The sequence below is a fragment of the Pongo abelii genome, chromosome 18 (genome assembly GCF_028885655.2).
Source record: "Pongo abelii isolate AG06213 chromosome 18, NHGRI_mPonAbe1-v2.0_pri, whole genome shotgun sequence".
NCBI classification, from domain to species: domain Eukaryota; kingdom Metazoa; phylum Chordata; class Mammalia; order Primates; family Hominidae; genus Pongo; species Pongo abelii.
In genome coordinates this window covers 46122174-46137595 of record NC_072003.2, presented here as the reverse complement: position 1 = coordinate 46137595, position 15422 = coordinate 46122174, and the positions used below count along the sequence as shown (strand labels likewise).

The 15422-nt window shown below is 51.5% G+C and overlaps 1 protein-coding gene across 4 annotated transcripts in view; it reads right to left on the bottom strand.

Annotated features, from left to right (window-relative positions):
• Window positions 1-5928: 5928 nt before the first annotated feature.
• Window positions 5929-15422, bottom strand: part of GPT2 (glutamic--pyruvic transaminase 2) — a 47819-nt gene continuing 38325 nt past the window's right edge. For all 4 annotated transcript variants that reach the window (XM_024233830.3, XM_054533854.2, XM_054533855.2 and 1 more), the window contains 4 exons: window positions 14796-14970; window positions 12674-12829; window positions 10196-10308; window positions 5929-8327 (listed from right to left, as the gene is read on the bottom strand). In XM_024233830.3, the coding sequence (XP_024089598.1) occupies window positions 8237-8327; window positions 10196-10308; window positions 12674-12829; window positions 14796-14970 (535 nt within the window). In that variant the 3' untranslated portion in view covers window positions 5929-8236. The remainder of the gene's footprint in view (window positions 8328-10195; window positions 10309-12673; window positions 12830-14795; window positions 14971-15422) is intronic.

The window sequence follows — 15422 nt, the reverse complement described above, 5'->3', positions numbered from 1 at the left end:
TCACCGCACTCGGCCCTTAGCCACTTCTTTATTGCATCCTGTTTTATCAGCGGGGTCTTTGTGTCCTGTACCTTGTGCTGACGTCCTATCTCATCCTGTGACTTAGAATGCCTCACCTCCTGGGAACGCAGCCCAGTAGGTCTCAGCCTTCTTCTACCCAGTCCCTATTCAAGATAGAGTCACTCTGCTTCAAATGCCTCTGACACTCTGGCTAGCAGAATACGTTCATGGGTTGGAAATGTTGGGAAATGGCCCTAGCTGCCTCTAAATGTCATTTTCACAATGTATTTGGCATACTAAGGGCATATTTTTTCCTTCAATTTGAACATATATTGAACACATATCAGCACTGCTCTAAACCAAAGATAATCAGCTAAAGTGCTCAACAAACATATCTGCTTGCTACGAGCTATGCTAAGTTACACACACACACACACACACACATGCATTTTTTTCTCCCATTTAATTCTCATATTTATTCTATTTGTGTTTCTTTATGTTGAGACAGAGTCTTGCTCTGTCCCCCAGACTGGAGTGCATGCAGTGGTGCCATCTTGTCTCACTGCAACCTCTGCTTCCCCAGCTTAAAGGACCCCCCCACCTCAGCCTCCCAAGTAGCTGGGACTATAGGCACGTGCCACCATGCCTGGATAATTTTTGTATTTTTTGGAGAGACAAGGTCTCACTATGTTGCCCAGGTTGGTCTCAAACTCCTGGACTCAAACAGTCTTCCCGCCTTAGCTTCCTAAAGTGCTGGGATTACAGGCATGAGCCACGTGCCCAGCCACTCACACTTATTCTATTACCCAATGAGTGGGTATTAGCCCCATTTTACAGTGTTAACACTGAGTAATCCTACAGCTGGTAAGGGGTAGAGCCAAGGTGCATGCCATGGTCCACCTACCCTGGACGCTGCTCTTGGGACAGTCCCTTTGGTGTTCTGCCTCCCAGACCATAGTGAAGCAGAGGTGTCATGCCCTGGTAAGGAATACTGGCCTGGAAGAGTTCATGGTGTTAAGGTAGTTAGGGCTGAGTGGCGCAGCAGAGGGCTCTCTCCCACCCATTAGGAATGTCAAGTGATAACATTGCCTCTCTAAAAGGGATAAACTGGGAGCCCATGCCAGGGAGAGGCCATTTCCTGATGATCCACACCTGTTGCCCTAAAGTGTTAATTGAATGCAGGCACCAGAGAGAGGCAACTTCCCGGGCACGTGCATTAAGAGATAAAATGGCGGGCCGGGCACAGTGGCTCACGTCTGTAATCCCAGCACTTTGGGAGGCCAAGGCAGACGGATCACAAGGTCAAAAGACCGAGACCATCCTGGCCAACATAGTAAAACCCCGTCTCTACTAAAAACACAAAAATTAGCTGGGCGTGGTGGCACCTTCCACCGCTAACAATAGAACTGCTAAGAATGGCCGGCAATGATCCTAAATACAAGGGTGGGAGAGAGAAGTACCCTCTTTATGTAAGTACGTTCCTTATACGGCATTATTTTATTATTATTTTTTGAGATGGAGTCTCACTCTGTCACCCAGGCTGGAGTGCAATGGTGCAATCTCGGCTCACTGCAACCTCCGCCTCCCGGGTTCAAGCAATTCTCCTGCCTCAGCGTCCCGAGTAGCTGGGACTACAGGCATGTGCCACCACAGCCAGCTGATTTTTTGTATTAATAGTAGAGATGGGGTTTTCACTGTGTTAGTCAGGATGGTCTCGATCTCCTGACCTTGTGATCCGCCCACCTCGGCCTCCCAAAGTGCTGGGATTACACACATGAGCCACCACGCCTGGCTGGTATTATTTTAGAAACCAAGAACTGTACACAACCTAAATGCTGGAGGTGCCATGACAGTCATCCATGGAATGGCTGAGGCAGCCATAGAACCTGCCCACCAGGCTTTTTTTTTTTTTTTGATGGAGTTTTGTTCTGTCACCCAGGCTGGAGTGCAATGGTGTGATCTCAGCTCATTGCAGCCTCTGCCTCCCGGGTTAAAGCAATTCTTCTTCCTCAGCTTCCCAACTAGCTGGGATTACAGGCGGCTGCCACCACACCCAGCTAATTTTTGTTTTTCATCAGGCATTTTTATTAACATGTTGTAACATTCAAGGGGAAACAGGACCCAGAACTATGCACCCCCGTCAACCACATAAAAATATTCTCAGGAAAAGAACAGTAAAGAAATATTCCCAGAATGTTAGACTTGATTAACTCTGGTTAGAGGATCACAGTGGGTTTCACATTTTTTTATTTTCTGGTTTTTCCATATAAACGTGTTTACTTTGATAAAATATTTTTTGAGTATTTCACACTTTTATGTAATGTACACTTTTATGGTCTGACTTTGTTCTAAACATTACTTGGATTCTGGGTTGCTTTTTGTTTTTGCTTTTAAGAGATAGGGTCTCTCTTAAAAGCAGTGGCATGATCTCGACTCACTGCAGCCTCAACCTCCCGGGCTCAAGTGATACTCCCACCTGAGTCTCAGAGTAGCTGAGACTATGGACATGTGCCACCACACCTAATTTTTGTTTTTGTAGAGACAGGGTTTGCCATATTGCCCAGACTGGTCTTGAACTCTGGGCTCAAGCAATCCACCTGCCTCAGCATCCTGAAGTTCTGGGATTACAGGCATAAGTGGATTGGTTTTTATTTTTGTTGTTGTTGAGACGAAATTTTGTTCTTGTCGCCCAGGCTGGAGTGCAATGGTGCGATCTCGGCTCACTACAACCTCTGCCTCCCAGGTTCAAGCGATTCTCCTGCCTCAGCCTCCCGAGTAGCTGGGATTACAGGTGCCTGCCACCACGCCCAGCTGATTTTTTGTATTTTTAGTAGAGACGGGGTTTCACCATGTTAGCCAGGCTGGTCTCAAACTCCTGAGTTTTTTAAAGAGAGATAGTTGATGTTTTTATTAAGCTGTGTATGAATCCATTTTTAAAGTTTTGGCTGGGCGTGGTGGCTCATGCCTGTAATCCCAGCACTTTGGGAGGCCGAGGCAGGCGGTTCACAAGGTCAGGAGATTGAGACCATCTTGGCTAACACGGTGAAACTCTGTCTCTACTAAAAATACAAAATAATTAGCCGGCCTGGTGGCGGGCGCCTGTAGTCTCAGCTACTGGGGAGGCTGAGGCAGGAGAATGGCATGAACCTGGGAGGCGGGTCTTGCAGTGAGCTAAGATCGCGCCACCGCACTCCAGCCTGGGAGACAGAGTGAGACTCCATCAAAAAAAAAAAAAAAAAGTTTTAAAATTTAGTATCTTCAAAAGGACTTTGAGGGATGCCCCCAATATGTGCATTCAGAGCAAAGGCAGATGAAATTGGAGAGAACCAAAAGGTCAGTATGTCTTTTTTTAAAGTGGAAAATAAAATCTCTCTATGACTCTCCAGCTGACCTGTGCTTCCTAAGGAAGACAGCTGATGGATGGCTGGCAGTAAGGTTCATCTTCCTTCTTCTTGGAGTTCTCCCCACTTGGGGGGCAGAGTGACAGGATATCAGCAGACAGCACTGAGAAGTGGTCAGGCACCCACCAGTAGAAAACAGCATCATCCCCTCCCTTCTACGCATCACCCACTTATTTATTTATTTATTTATTTTTTGAGACAAGGTTTGGCTCAGTCACCCAGGTTGGAGTGCAGTGACATAATCTTGGCTCACTTCCACCTCCGCCAACACCCCACTTTTTTTTAAGAGACTGGGTCCTGCTCTGTGACTCAGGTTGATGTGCAGTGGTGCTGTCACGATTCCCTGCAGCCTTGAACTCCTGGGCATCAAGTGATCCTCTGGCCTTGGCCTCCTGAGTAGCTGGGACCATGGACATGTGTAACCATGCCTGGGTAATTTTTAAAAATAGTTTTTGTAGAGGTGGGTTCTCACTGTTGCCCAGGATGGTTTTGAACTCCCAGCCTCAAACAAACCTCCCGCCTCCGCCTCCCAAAGTGCTGGGATTACAGGTGTGAGCCACCACACTCAGCCCCTCAACCCACCCTGAACTTACCCCTCCCTCCTCTATCCCTCTCTGAAAAGGTCCTGTGGTAAATGGGTTTTGCTGGGGCAGCACCACATCCCACTCCCTTTCCTATGGGGAGCAGCGTCTGCTCTTCAGTGTTATGGTCCCAATGGGCTCCATCTCTTCCTGCTCTGTGAACAGGGCCACCCAAGCTCCTTATTCTCATGGGTCAGAGGCAGGCTCAGAGAAAAGCACATGAGCCCAGGCAGCCAATCAGGATCCTCCCTTGGGATTTTTCCAAGTGGAGTTGGACAAGACAGACTGCATTTAACAGAGTGAACTTGAAAACCGAAGCAGGCTTCCCTCCCAGGTGCACGAGGCCATACTTCCTCTTTCTGCTGACGCTACTCTGAGTGGATTTCTATCACTTCCAACTGAAGTAATTTTTTCTTTCTATATTTTCCAAATTTTAAGAGACTGAGTCAGCCAGGCATGGTGGCTCACGCCTGTAATCCCAACACTATGGGAGGCCAAGGTGGGTGGATCGCCTGAGGTCAGGAGTTTGAGACCAGCCTGACCAACATGGAGAAACCCTGTCTCTACTAAAAATACAAAATTAGCTGGGCATGGTGGAGCATGCCTGTAATCCCAGCTACTTGGGAGGCTGAGGCAGGAGAATCACTTGAACCCGGGAGGCAGAGGTTGCGGTGAGCCGATAACACACCACTGCACTCCAGCCTGGGCAACAAGACTCCATCTCAAAAAAAAAAAAGAGACTGGGTCTCACTGTGTCACTCAGGCTAGCATGCAGTGGCATGATCAAGGCTCACTATAGCCTCAACCTCCTGGGCTCAAGTGATCCTCCCACCTCAGCCTCTCAAGTAGCTGGGACTATACATGTGTGCCCCAACCCCTGGCTAATTTTTTCAATTTTTTTTGTAGAGACAGGGTCTATGTTGCCCAGGCTGGTCTCGTACTGGGCCCAAGTGATCCTTCTGTGTCAGCCTCCCATGCAGACTGGGCCACAGGTGCATACCACCATGCTCAGCTAATTTTTTGAATTTTTATAGAGACAGCATCTTTTTTGGTTGCCCAGGCTGGTCTTGAACTCCTGGGCTCCAGCAATCCTCCCACTTTGGCCTCCTAAAGTGCTGGGATCATAGGCATGAGCCACTGCACCTGGCCACCAAATTTTCTTTAGTGAAGACACAGAAATTTGAGTTTTGAGAAAAAGTCCTGAATTCCAAAATCACACATCAAAATCAAACGTCGATACGGGAAATGAAAGAACTCCCTCGTATAGACAATTCCCCCTTTGCCCACGGGCCTCCAGTGCTCCCTCGCCCGCCCACCCTCCCCAGCCCTGGTGAAGAGGCTGTTTGCTCTTATTTCTCTTCCACCAGGGAGCCACGGTCTGTGTTCATTTTAATCACATTCTATTTCAAAGAATCCATTAAGTTTCTCCACCACAAGTGAACAAAAAAGCAGCGCAGGGGTCTTAGGATCAAGCCCTAAGATGACATGGAGGCCGGGCGACGTGGCTCATGCCTGTAATCCCAGCACTTTGGGAGGCTGAAGCAGGTGGATCACCGGAGGTTGGGAGTTCAAGATCAGCCTGGCTAACATGGTGACACCACATCTCTACTAAATATATAAAATTAGCTGGGTGTGGTGGCACGCGCCTGTAATCCCAGCTACTCGGGAGGCTGAGGCAGAACTGCCTGAACCTGGGAGGCCGAGGTTGCAGTGAGCTGGGATTGCGCCACTGCGCTCCAGCCTGGGCCCTGGGTGACAGAGTAAGACTCGGTCTCCAAAAAAAAAAAAAAGAAGACATGGAAGCTGAGAAGCCGTGCCTGGAGTTCTGTCATGTTTGGGGAAAATGCCCGTTATTGTGCTGGGCACATAAATTACAAAGAGTGAAGGTGTAAAGTTAGTAATGTCCTCAATGTTTAGACTCAAACTACAATGAAAGTTAAACGCAGTCACCATTTTGGACATTTTATTTATAGAAATTTCCAGCAGAGCCATTGTTAAGTACCTTTGTCATCAGGAGATGCCTGTGAGAAGCTAGACGGGAAAACAGCCACAGGTTGATCTGCATCTGTTCCTCCCCAACACTCCACACACACCAGAACAGGAACAGCCAGGCAAGCCTCTGGGCGCGCGGTGACGCCCTGTCTGAGGCACAGCCCAGCACGTGCTTCCTCAGCACATGCTACACACACAGATCTGGACGAATGACAGAAACTTCACAGATGTAACTTCCAAGTGCGACCTCAAATGACAAACAACTTTCTCAGGTGGTGCCTGGACAGGAAAGGCACCGGAACAGAATCTGTAGAAAACCAAACCTATCATGATCAGCACTCCTACCCGACGTTAACCTCCTAGACTAGCTGACCTTATTTATTTTGAAAGCAAATCAAGTGTATACAGTCTCTTTTAAAAAAATTGTGTAAACGTTGTAAAGTTTTTAGGGGCTGTTTATAATCTGAAGAGATTTATAAAAAATTACTGGACTTGTTAGGACTATAAATACTAACCCCGCCTCCCCCATGAAAAAAGCAATTGTTACAAAAATATAAAAAATATACTAGCTTCTACGATTTAACCTTTCCACCAGAAACCTCACGACTCTGGGACTCATCCTGGTTTATATACCACACAGCAAGCACAAGTGCAATTTTCTCCATTTTTTAAGGAAGGAAAAGTTTTAGAACATTCCCTTTTGTTATTTGAGATTGTGGCTACTTTCTTCGTAGGGGCTGTGATGTCGGTGGGTAAGGACAGTTTGGAGTTTCTGACTGTTTCCTCTGCACGGACCCGGTGTGGAAATCACAGCATAGAGGCTGCTGCCTCACTCCTCGGCCTCTTCTGCTTTCTCTCCAGCTCCTCCAATCCCATTTTGGGACATGCGGGGTCCCAGGCTCCTGAGCTTCCCTAACTTCCCACTGGGGAAGGCAGGGAGGATGGGGAGGCTCCCAGTGAGGGAGGCGAGGGCTAAGCCCATAGCACCGCAGCCTCGAGTGTGGTCGGCCCGCCCAGGGTTGCTAATGGCAGAGAAGCCGCATGCTGGGGGATGGCACCCTCCTGTCCTGGGAGAAGCCTGATGCCACAGGACAGAGTCTGCAGCCTGCGAGGGGAGCCGGAAGCTAACATGAAGGCAAAACACTGCATGAAAGCACGGCAATGAACCTCCAACCACGACTCACTGACTCCACAGCAGCCAAGCTGCCAGGCACTTTTACCACCTAAAAGCTAGGAAACCGACCAGATTCAGCTCGCCACCATCAAGAAAGGACAGGGCCTTGGCTGCTTGGCAGGTCCCGGGGATTGCCCTTGTGGGGAGGACATTTTCAGCCCTCGTTTCCCCGCTGTCGCCAGCAGGGGGCGGTGTGCACACAGGCTCAGTCAGGCCCCAGGGAGAACAGGCACCGGTCACCCGCGGGATGGGTCCGCACCATTCCAGCAGCTCTCTCCACGGAACTGGGACACTGCCGGGCTGCACCTTGTGTCCCTGAAATTCAGGGAGACCTCTCAGACGGGGTTCCAGCCTACGCATGGCATGTTCAAGGGAACCCCTCATTCCCAAAGCCCGCCGGGCGCACAGAATTCTCAGGCCTGGCTGCGTTGCTGGGAAGCGGAGACCCGGTTCCTCCTGCAGCCTCGCTCACCCCCACGCCTCACCGTGGGGCCCTCTGACCGTGGCCGCAGCCCCCAGCATCTACCCCAAGCTAGTGCAACATCCTGCCCAGTCCACGTGCTACTGTGCTCCCCGCACCTGCCTCCAGGCCACCGGGCGGACCCTCTGTCAGCCGCAGGGGCCCTCCAGGCCCTTCTGTTCAAAGGACCGGATGCTTCACACCGCTAAGGGCTTTATTTCACAGATCATGGTGGTGAGTCTGGATTTCCAGCCCTCACCACGGTTAAGTCACACATTTCCCGACAACTGCTCATTTCTCCAGATCTGAAACATCTCACCCAACACACCCTAGTAAACCCCAAATGAACTTTCCAGAAGCAAAAACAATAACAGATTCAGAGAACCCTGGCCACACCTGCTGAGCAGGTCCCCTCTACTCTGGTTGCATATAGAATGCTTGTTTGCTCAAAAGAGAGGCGCTCTCAACATCAAGGCACAAAGAAAGACGTCTCCGGGGGCAAAATGATGACGAAGTGACCAGCGGCCTCTGCGAGGCCCGAGGCAGAGTCACGGGGGAGGCGAGTTCAGCCTGGCGGGCATTGGGAGGAAGAGCCGAGGACAGGTCTCCCGCTGGGGCTCAGGCGTCCTCACGCGTACTTCTCCAGGAAGTTGATGTGGAAGTCCTTCACCTTCTGCAGCACCGTTTTCAGCTTCTCCACTGGAGGGAGGATGGTCATCCTGGCAGGAGAGACAACAGTGTCAGCCTGGCTGCTCTGCAAGATGGGAGAGGAACGAATCCAGCGGCTCAACTGCCTCTAGGAATGGAGGAGGGACGTCTGCCTGGTCTGCTTCGACAGCTCCAGCCCGGACAGTGCCCAGCACTTGGACCACTTTCCCCTTCATTCATATGTTGGTTTTTTCACCCAAGTAATACACGTGAACAAAAGCAATAAACTGGAGCAGCATTTAGGCTAAGACATATCCACCCATTACTGCAGAGGGCCGGCATCACTTTTTTTTTTTTGAGATGGAATTTTGCTCTTGTTGCCCAGGCTGGAGTGCAATTGCATGATCACTGCAACCTCCACCTCCCAGGTTCAAACAATTGTCCTGCCTCAGCCTCCGGAGTAGCTGGGATTACAGATGCCTGCCACCACGCCCAGCTAATTTTTGTATTTTTAGTAGAGACGGGGTTTCACCATGTTGACCAGGCTGGTCTCGAACTCCTGACCTCATGATCCGCTCACCTTGGCCTCCCAAAGTGCTGGGGTTACAGGCATGAGCCACTGCACCCAGCCACATTTTTCTTTTTGGAGACAGGGTCTCACTCTACTGCCCCAGCTTGAATGCAGTAGAGTGATCATAGCTCACTGCAGCCTGAAACTCTTGGGCTCAGGCGATCCTCCCATCTCAGCCTCCCGAGTAGCTAGGATTACGGGCATGCGCCAACATCCCTGGCTAGTTTTTAAACAATTTTTTGTAGAGACAGGGTCTTGCTATGATGCCCAGGCTGGTCTTGAACTCCTGGACTCAAGCCATCCTGAATTTGGCCTCCCAAAGCGTGTGAGCCACTGCACTCGGCCCTCTGGAACATTTTGACCACTGAACAGAACTTTCTCTAGAGTATGACTCTTGGGCTTTCCTAGAGTTTCAGAGAGAGATTTCACTCCTACCTGAGGGGCCTTTTTTATCTCTGGTCAGTCTGACAGTGAGACACCCTCCAGTCACAACTCTGCTCCAAAGGAATTTCCAAGTTGCCACAGTAACTAACACCTCCCTCTGGTCCACCAAAATGCTCCCTGGTCTTCCTGGCAGCCCTCTTGCTTAAATCACTTTCTCATCAAGCCATCAACCACTGAGATGAGCCTGACCAGGGGTGGGAAGGCCAACCGGACAAGGTTTGTCCATCCAGGGGACATGACCCACAACCTTGCCTAAGTCAAGACTTGGCTCCGGGTGCTAACAGCTCATGCCATTTCTTTTTTTAAGCATCTGCCGCAGGAGACATCTGAGAGCAACATGTGCGGGGAAGATGTTGTTCTGAAGAGAACTGGCCTCAGTGGAAAACCTCTGCTCCAGCCAGCTCAGCTCTGGGCACCGGCATTCCCATCCATGCAGGGCCAGAACGGGGTATGCCCTGGGCATGAGTGGAGCAAATTCCACTGCAGCTCCTAGGCAGGCTCCGGGATCACAGGCAGCGCCATGGCCCAGGGTGCTGCCAGGAGCTACTGAGCACATGCCAGCACCACTCCAGGCACTGGCAGCTGTGTGCTGCCATCGCAAAGTTGAAAACGGACAGCGAAATAAGAAAACACCCTACTAGGAACATTTCAGACAACGATGGGACAGATGGCGGAGGGGAGAGACAGAGTAGTCAAGGAAGACCTTTCAGGGAATACAACCCTGAGCAGACAACCACCCAGTTTTTCTTAATCCCTGGGCAGGGTCTGAGCTTGGCTCTGCAGCAGGACAGAGTGGGGGTGACTCGAGGGAGGACAGGGTCTCCGCACCTCTCTCTTCGAAGTAGTCCTCTGCTCCATGTCGAGAAGTCCACATTTCCCTGGACAAGACCCGGACCAGCCCCTAGTGCAGAGAGGAAGTCATACCTGAAGTGGTAAGTGCCTTCCCTCTGCCCAAAGCCACTGCCGGGCACGACACAGATGCCAGTCTCCTCCAGGAGCTTCATGCAGTAGAACATGTCTGGAGCCATTTGATGGGCCTATGGGAGCAGACAGAGCTCATGATCATTCCTGGCTTTGCAAACACACCATTCAACCCTCAAAGCCAAATGTAATCTAAATGGCAGGTCTCTCTCCCACGGCAGTGCCCTTCTCCCCTTCCGCTCCTAGAGGACCAGGGCCAGACGCTGGGATACTGCTGGTGGCCGGTGCCGGACACAGACACCTGAAAACTACTGCAGGACAGCCAGGTGTAGGTAGTGGTGCTCCTGCCCGCCATCGGGCAGTGCCCATCCCCAGGCAGCCACTCAACAGGCATCAGCAGTGGCTTCCTGCAGGTCAAGCTGCACAATCCTCTGAAAATGGGGCCCTGGGGTCTGCACACAATTTTCATGGAACGAGCTTCTCTGAGGCACTCTCAACACTGCTTCCCACACACTGGTTTGCATGACCACCTGCGGAGCCTGTTAACTACAGATTCTCAGGTTCTGTCATCAGGGATTCTTTTTTTTTTTTTTTTTTTTTTTGCAACAGAGTCTCTCTCTGTGACCCAGGCTGGAGTGCAGTGGTATGATCTCGGCTCACCACTACTTCCGCCTCCTGGGTTCAAGCAATTCTCCTGCCTCAGCCTCCTGAGTAACTGGAATTACAGGCACGCGCCACCACACCTGGCTAATTTTTGTATTTTTAGTAGAGACGGGGTTTCGCCATGTTGGCCACGCTGGTCTCGAACTCCTGACCTCAAGTGATCTGCCTGCCTCAGCTTCTCAAAATGCTGGGGTTACAGGCGTGAGCCACTGCGCTCAGACTACACCAAGGATTCTTTTTTTTTTTTTTTTTTTTTTTTGAGACAGAGTCTCACTCTGTTGCCCAGGATGGAGTGCAATGGTGTGATCTTGGCTCACTACAACCTCCAGCTCCCGGGTTTAAGCAATTCTCCCTGCCTCAGCCTCCGGAGTAGCTGGGATTACACTGCAGACCACCATGCCCAGCTAATTTTTTTTATATTTTTAAAGATGGGGGTTTCACCATGTTGGCCAACCTGGTCTTGAACTCCTGATCTCAGGTGATCCACCTATCTTGGCCTCCCAAAGGTGATTACAGGCATGAGCCACAACATCTAGCCCAGGGATTCTTTTTTTTAAAATTTATTTAAGAGAAGAGGTCTTGCTCTCGCCCAGGCTGGAGTGCAGTAGCATGATCACAACTCACTGTAGCTGCAACCTCCCAGGCTCAGGCGATCCTCCCACCTCAGCATCCCAAGGAGCTGGGACCACAGGCATGCACCACCCAGCTAAGTTTTAAATTTTTTGTAGAGAGGGTTTCACTATGTCCCCCAGGCTGGTCTCAAACTCCTGGGCTCAAATGATCCTCCCACTTCAGCCTCCCAAAGTGCTGAGACCACAGGTGTGAGCCACTGCACCCAGCCTAACACTAGGAATTCTGATTCTGTAGGTCTAGGGTGGGGCCTAGACTTGGGTGTTTAACAAGGTATTCAGGAGGCGGAGGCGGGCAGATCACGAGGTCAGGAGATCGAGACCATTCTGGCTAACACGGTGAAACCCCATCTCTACTAAAAATACAAAGAATTATCTGGGCATTGTGGCGGGCGCCTGTAGTCCCAGCTACTTGGGAGGCTGAGGCAGCAGAATGGTGCTAACCTGGGAGGCCGAGCTTGCAGTGAGCCAAGATCGCACCACTACACTCCAGCCTGGGTGACAGAGCGAGACTCCATCTCAAAAAACAAAAAACAAAAAACAAAAAAACAAGCCAGGCAGTGGCTCATGCCTGCAATCCCAGCACTTTGGGAGGCTGAAATGGGAGGTTCCCTCGAGGCCCAGGAGTTTGCAACCAGCCCAGGCAACACAGTAAGACCCCATCGCTCTCTATAAAAATGTAATTAAAACAAAACAAACAAGCCAGGCACAGTGGCTCAAGCCTGTAATCCCAACTCTTAGGGAGGCAGAGGCAGGAGGATAGCTTGAGCCCAGGAGTTTGAGACCCGCCTGGGCAATCTAGCAAGACCCCGTTCTCCACAAAAAGGAAAAGAAAAAAAAGGCCCTAGGTGATGGGTGCACACACTGAAGTTTGGGAAGCGCTGCTCCAGGATGCAGTGGCTGGGTGGAGGTGGTAGCTCCTGCTGCTTCCCCCACAGGCATCTCACCCGGGCACCAGATCAGCTCCTCTCCCCTGGGGCCCACCTCATGTTTGCCCATCGTCACAGCACACAGCTGGGCCTCCAAGAACCTGTCATCTTTACACGGTCAACACCATCTGGCCGAGAGGTGCATACAGTTCAGAGCCTCCAGGGCCAGCACTTCTGCTCCGCAAGATAAGCAGGGGCCCCCAACCCAGCATCTCAGGTGAAGCTGGTAAGAGAGAGCCAGCCCAGCCCATGCCCCAGACCTGAGCAGCCTCCACAGCTTTGGCAGGAATGAAGATCCGAGGGAAGGCGTACATGGCCCCCTGCAAGGGGTTGCAGTGAATTCCTGGGACTTGGTTAAACAGGTCTTCCGTCAGCTTTGCTTTTTTGGCCAGATTACCCAGGACCGACTCCTTCTCCTGATGAGAGACGTAAACAGCACAGCAGTCAGTATCTCTGGATAAAGATTCACTCCAGCCACTGATCTTTCCTGCAGCACTTGCGGAAATCCCGGATGATGACTTTGCTCCAGCTTTGAACACATGTCCCCTCTGACCCAGGCGTTGACTCGGATTTGCTCTGCCCGGGTCACATGCCCCATGCACACCACACAGACGGAGTGGGCAGGGTGGTCTGTTCCTTCAACACTGGGGTATCAGACAGACTGACCAAAGAAGAGCTTGTGTGAGCCTGAGCACAGCAAAACAGGGAGGTGGGTGGAACACGTCTCCCGGCACAAATTCTTCCACAGTGCTCACCCTGGGAGGCTGCCACGTGCCCTGGGGTGTGGGGCACACAGACACCAGGGAGTTCTAGGCCAAAGGGTAGAGCCCGGCAGCCTGTGTCATGGGTTCTATTCTTGTACCAGGATGTCTTTCCAGAAAATGAGGAAAACCAGTTGTTGCCTGTCAGTCTGTATGGATTTGGCTCTGGACGGAATTCCTCAGAACATGCTTCTAGGACACATGCCCATTCTTCTGCAGACGGGCCCCACCAATGCATCTGGGGGGACCAGCGCACCCCACCCTCTGTCTGTGTGGTGTACATGCAGCACAGGACCCAGGCAGAGCAAGTCAGGGTCAGTGACTGGGCCTGAGCTGGGCGTATGTCCACGGCTGGAGCAGAGTCGCCGTCCAGGGCTTCCACAGGTGCCGCCGGCCAAGTGGCATGGAAGGTGTGGGCTGTAGATGGAGGCATAAGCACTATGTGGCCTGTCCACGTGGGGAGCATGGTTCAGCCTGGAATCACGACACGGGCCACAACACAGATGGACCTGGAGGACATCATAAGGAAAATAAGCCAGTCACAAACAGACAAATAAGACATGACTCTGCTTTTTTTGTTTTTAAACGGAGTCTTGTTCTGTCACCCAGGCTGGAGTGCCATGGCGCAATCTCAGCCCACTGCAACCTCCGCCTCCCGGGTTCAAGTGATTCTCCTGCCTCAGCCTCCCGAGTAGTTGGGATAACAGGCATGTACCATCCCCGGCTGATTTTTGTATTTTTAGTAGAGATGAGGTTTCACCATGTTGGCCGGGCTGGTCTCAAACTCCTGACCTCAGGTGATCTGCCCGCAACAACCTCCCAAAGTGCTGGGATTACAGGCGTGAGCCACTACGCCCGGCCAACATGACTCCATCTATGAGGAACCTCGAGGAGGTGAGTGCAGAGAGAAGGGGTAGAAGGGCGGCTGCCAGGGCTAAGGGGAGGGCAGGGTAGGGTGGTAGTGGGTAACAGATAGAGCTCAGTGTGGGATCATGGAACAGCTCTGGAGATGGATGGCAGTGATGGCCGCACAACAGTGTGAATGTCCTGAATGCCAGAAAACGGAGCACTTTATAAAGGTTAAAAAGGTCGACTTTATGTGCATTTTATCACAATTTTTTAAAAAAGAAGTGAGCCTGGACCAGTTGGGAGCTGACTTCTAGGTTACCTGACCCATAAATTCCTTTGTTTGAACTGGTCAAAGCTGTCAGAGCTGGAGGACCCTGTCAAGCTGTGAGGACACAGGTTAGCAGAGGCAGGCGGGGGCCTGGGATCGATGCTGCGCCCCTCCACCTCCTTGTCTTCTTTTCAGTTTCATGAGTCCCCCCAGTGTGTTATCGGGACACAACTCCCTTCCCTCCTCGACACTCTCCGTGAGGAAGAGGAAGGGTTCACCTGCCCACACACACTCACAGTCCTCCTACTTCCAAACAATGCCCAGCTGCACCTCCGGACTTCAACTCATGGGGGTGGTTCAGGCTCTGAAAAGCTATGAGCGCCCCTGCAGGCCACACCCTCAGGAGGCTGCTGTCTGGCCATCTGGAGACAGGCTGGCCACCGGCCCAGCAGGAACTCTCGTGACCCCGGCCACAGGGGTGCGAACGCATCACAGTGGACTCACTCGGCTGAATTGCTCAAAGGACTCCTCTCCTGCCACCGGGGGGTTCACGACAATGTCCATGGCGGCCTGCCCAGACACCGGGGGGCACAGGCGCACCGACAGCAGCTTCACCAGCTGGCCCTTGATCTCAGGGTGCAGGTTGATCACCTCCATGTAGCCTCCTCTGTAACCACACCTGGAGGGCCGAAGAGAGGGAGAGGACCACCAGTTATAGAAAGACCTCAACAAAGTGCCATTTGGACAGCCAGAATCAAAAGCATTCCCACACCCAACACCTAATGGCCAGGTGTGGCTGAGTTCTTGCCAATGGAAGGTGAACAACAGTGATGATTGTGTACAAATTCCTATTTTTTTCTAAGAGACAGGATCTTTTTCTGTCACCCAGGCTGGAGTGCAGTGGCATGATCATAGCTCACTGCAGCCTCAACCACCTAGGCTCAAGCAGTAGTCCCATCTCGGCCTCCCAAATAGCTGGGACTGTAGGTGTGTGCCACACCTGTGTGTAGGTGGACCTGTAGGTGTGTGCCACCACGCCTGGCTAATTTTTTTACTTTTTATGTATGTAGAGATAGGGTTTTGCTATGTTGCCCAGTCTGGTCTTGAACTCCTGGCCTCAAGCGATCCTCC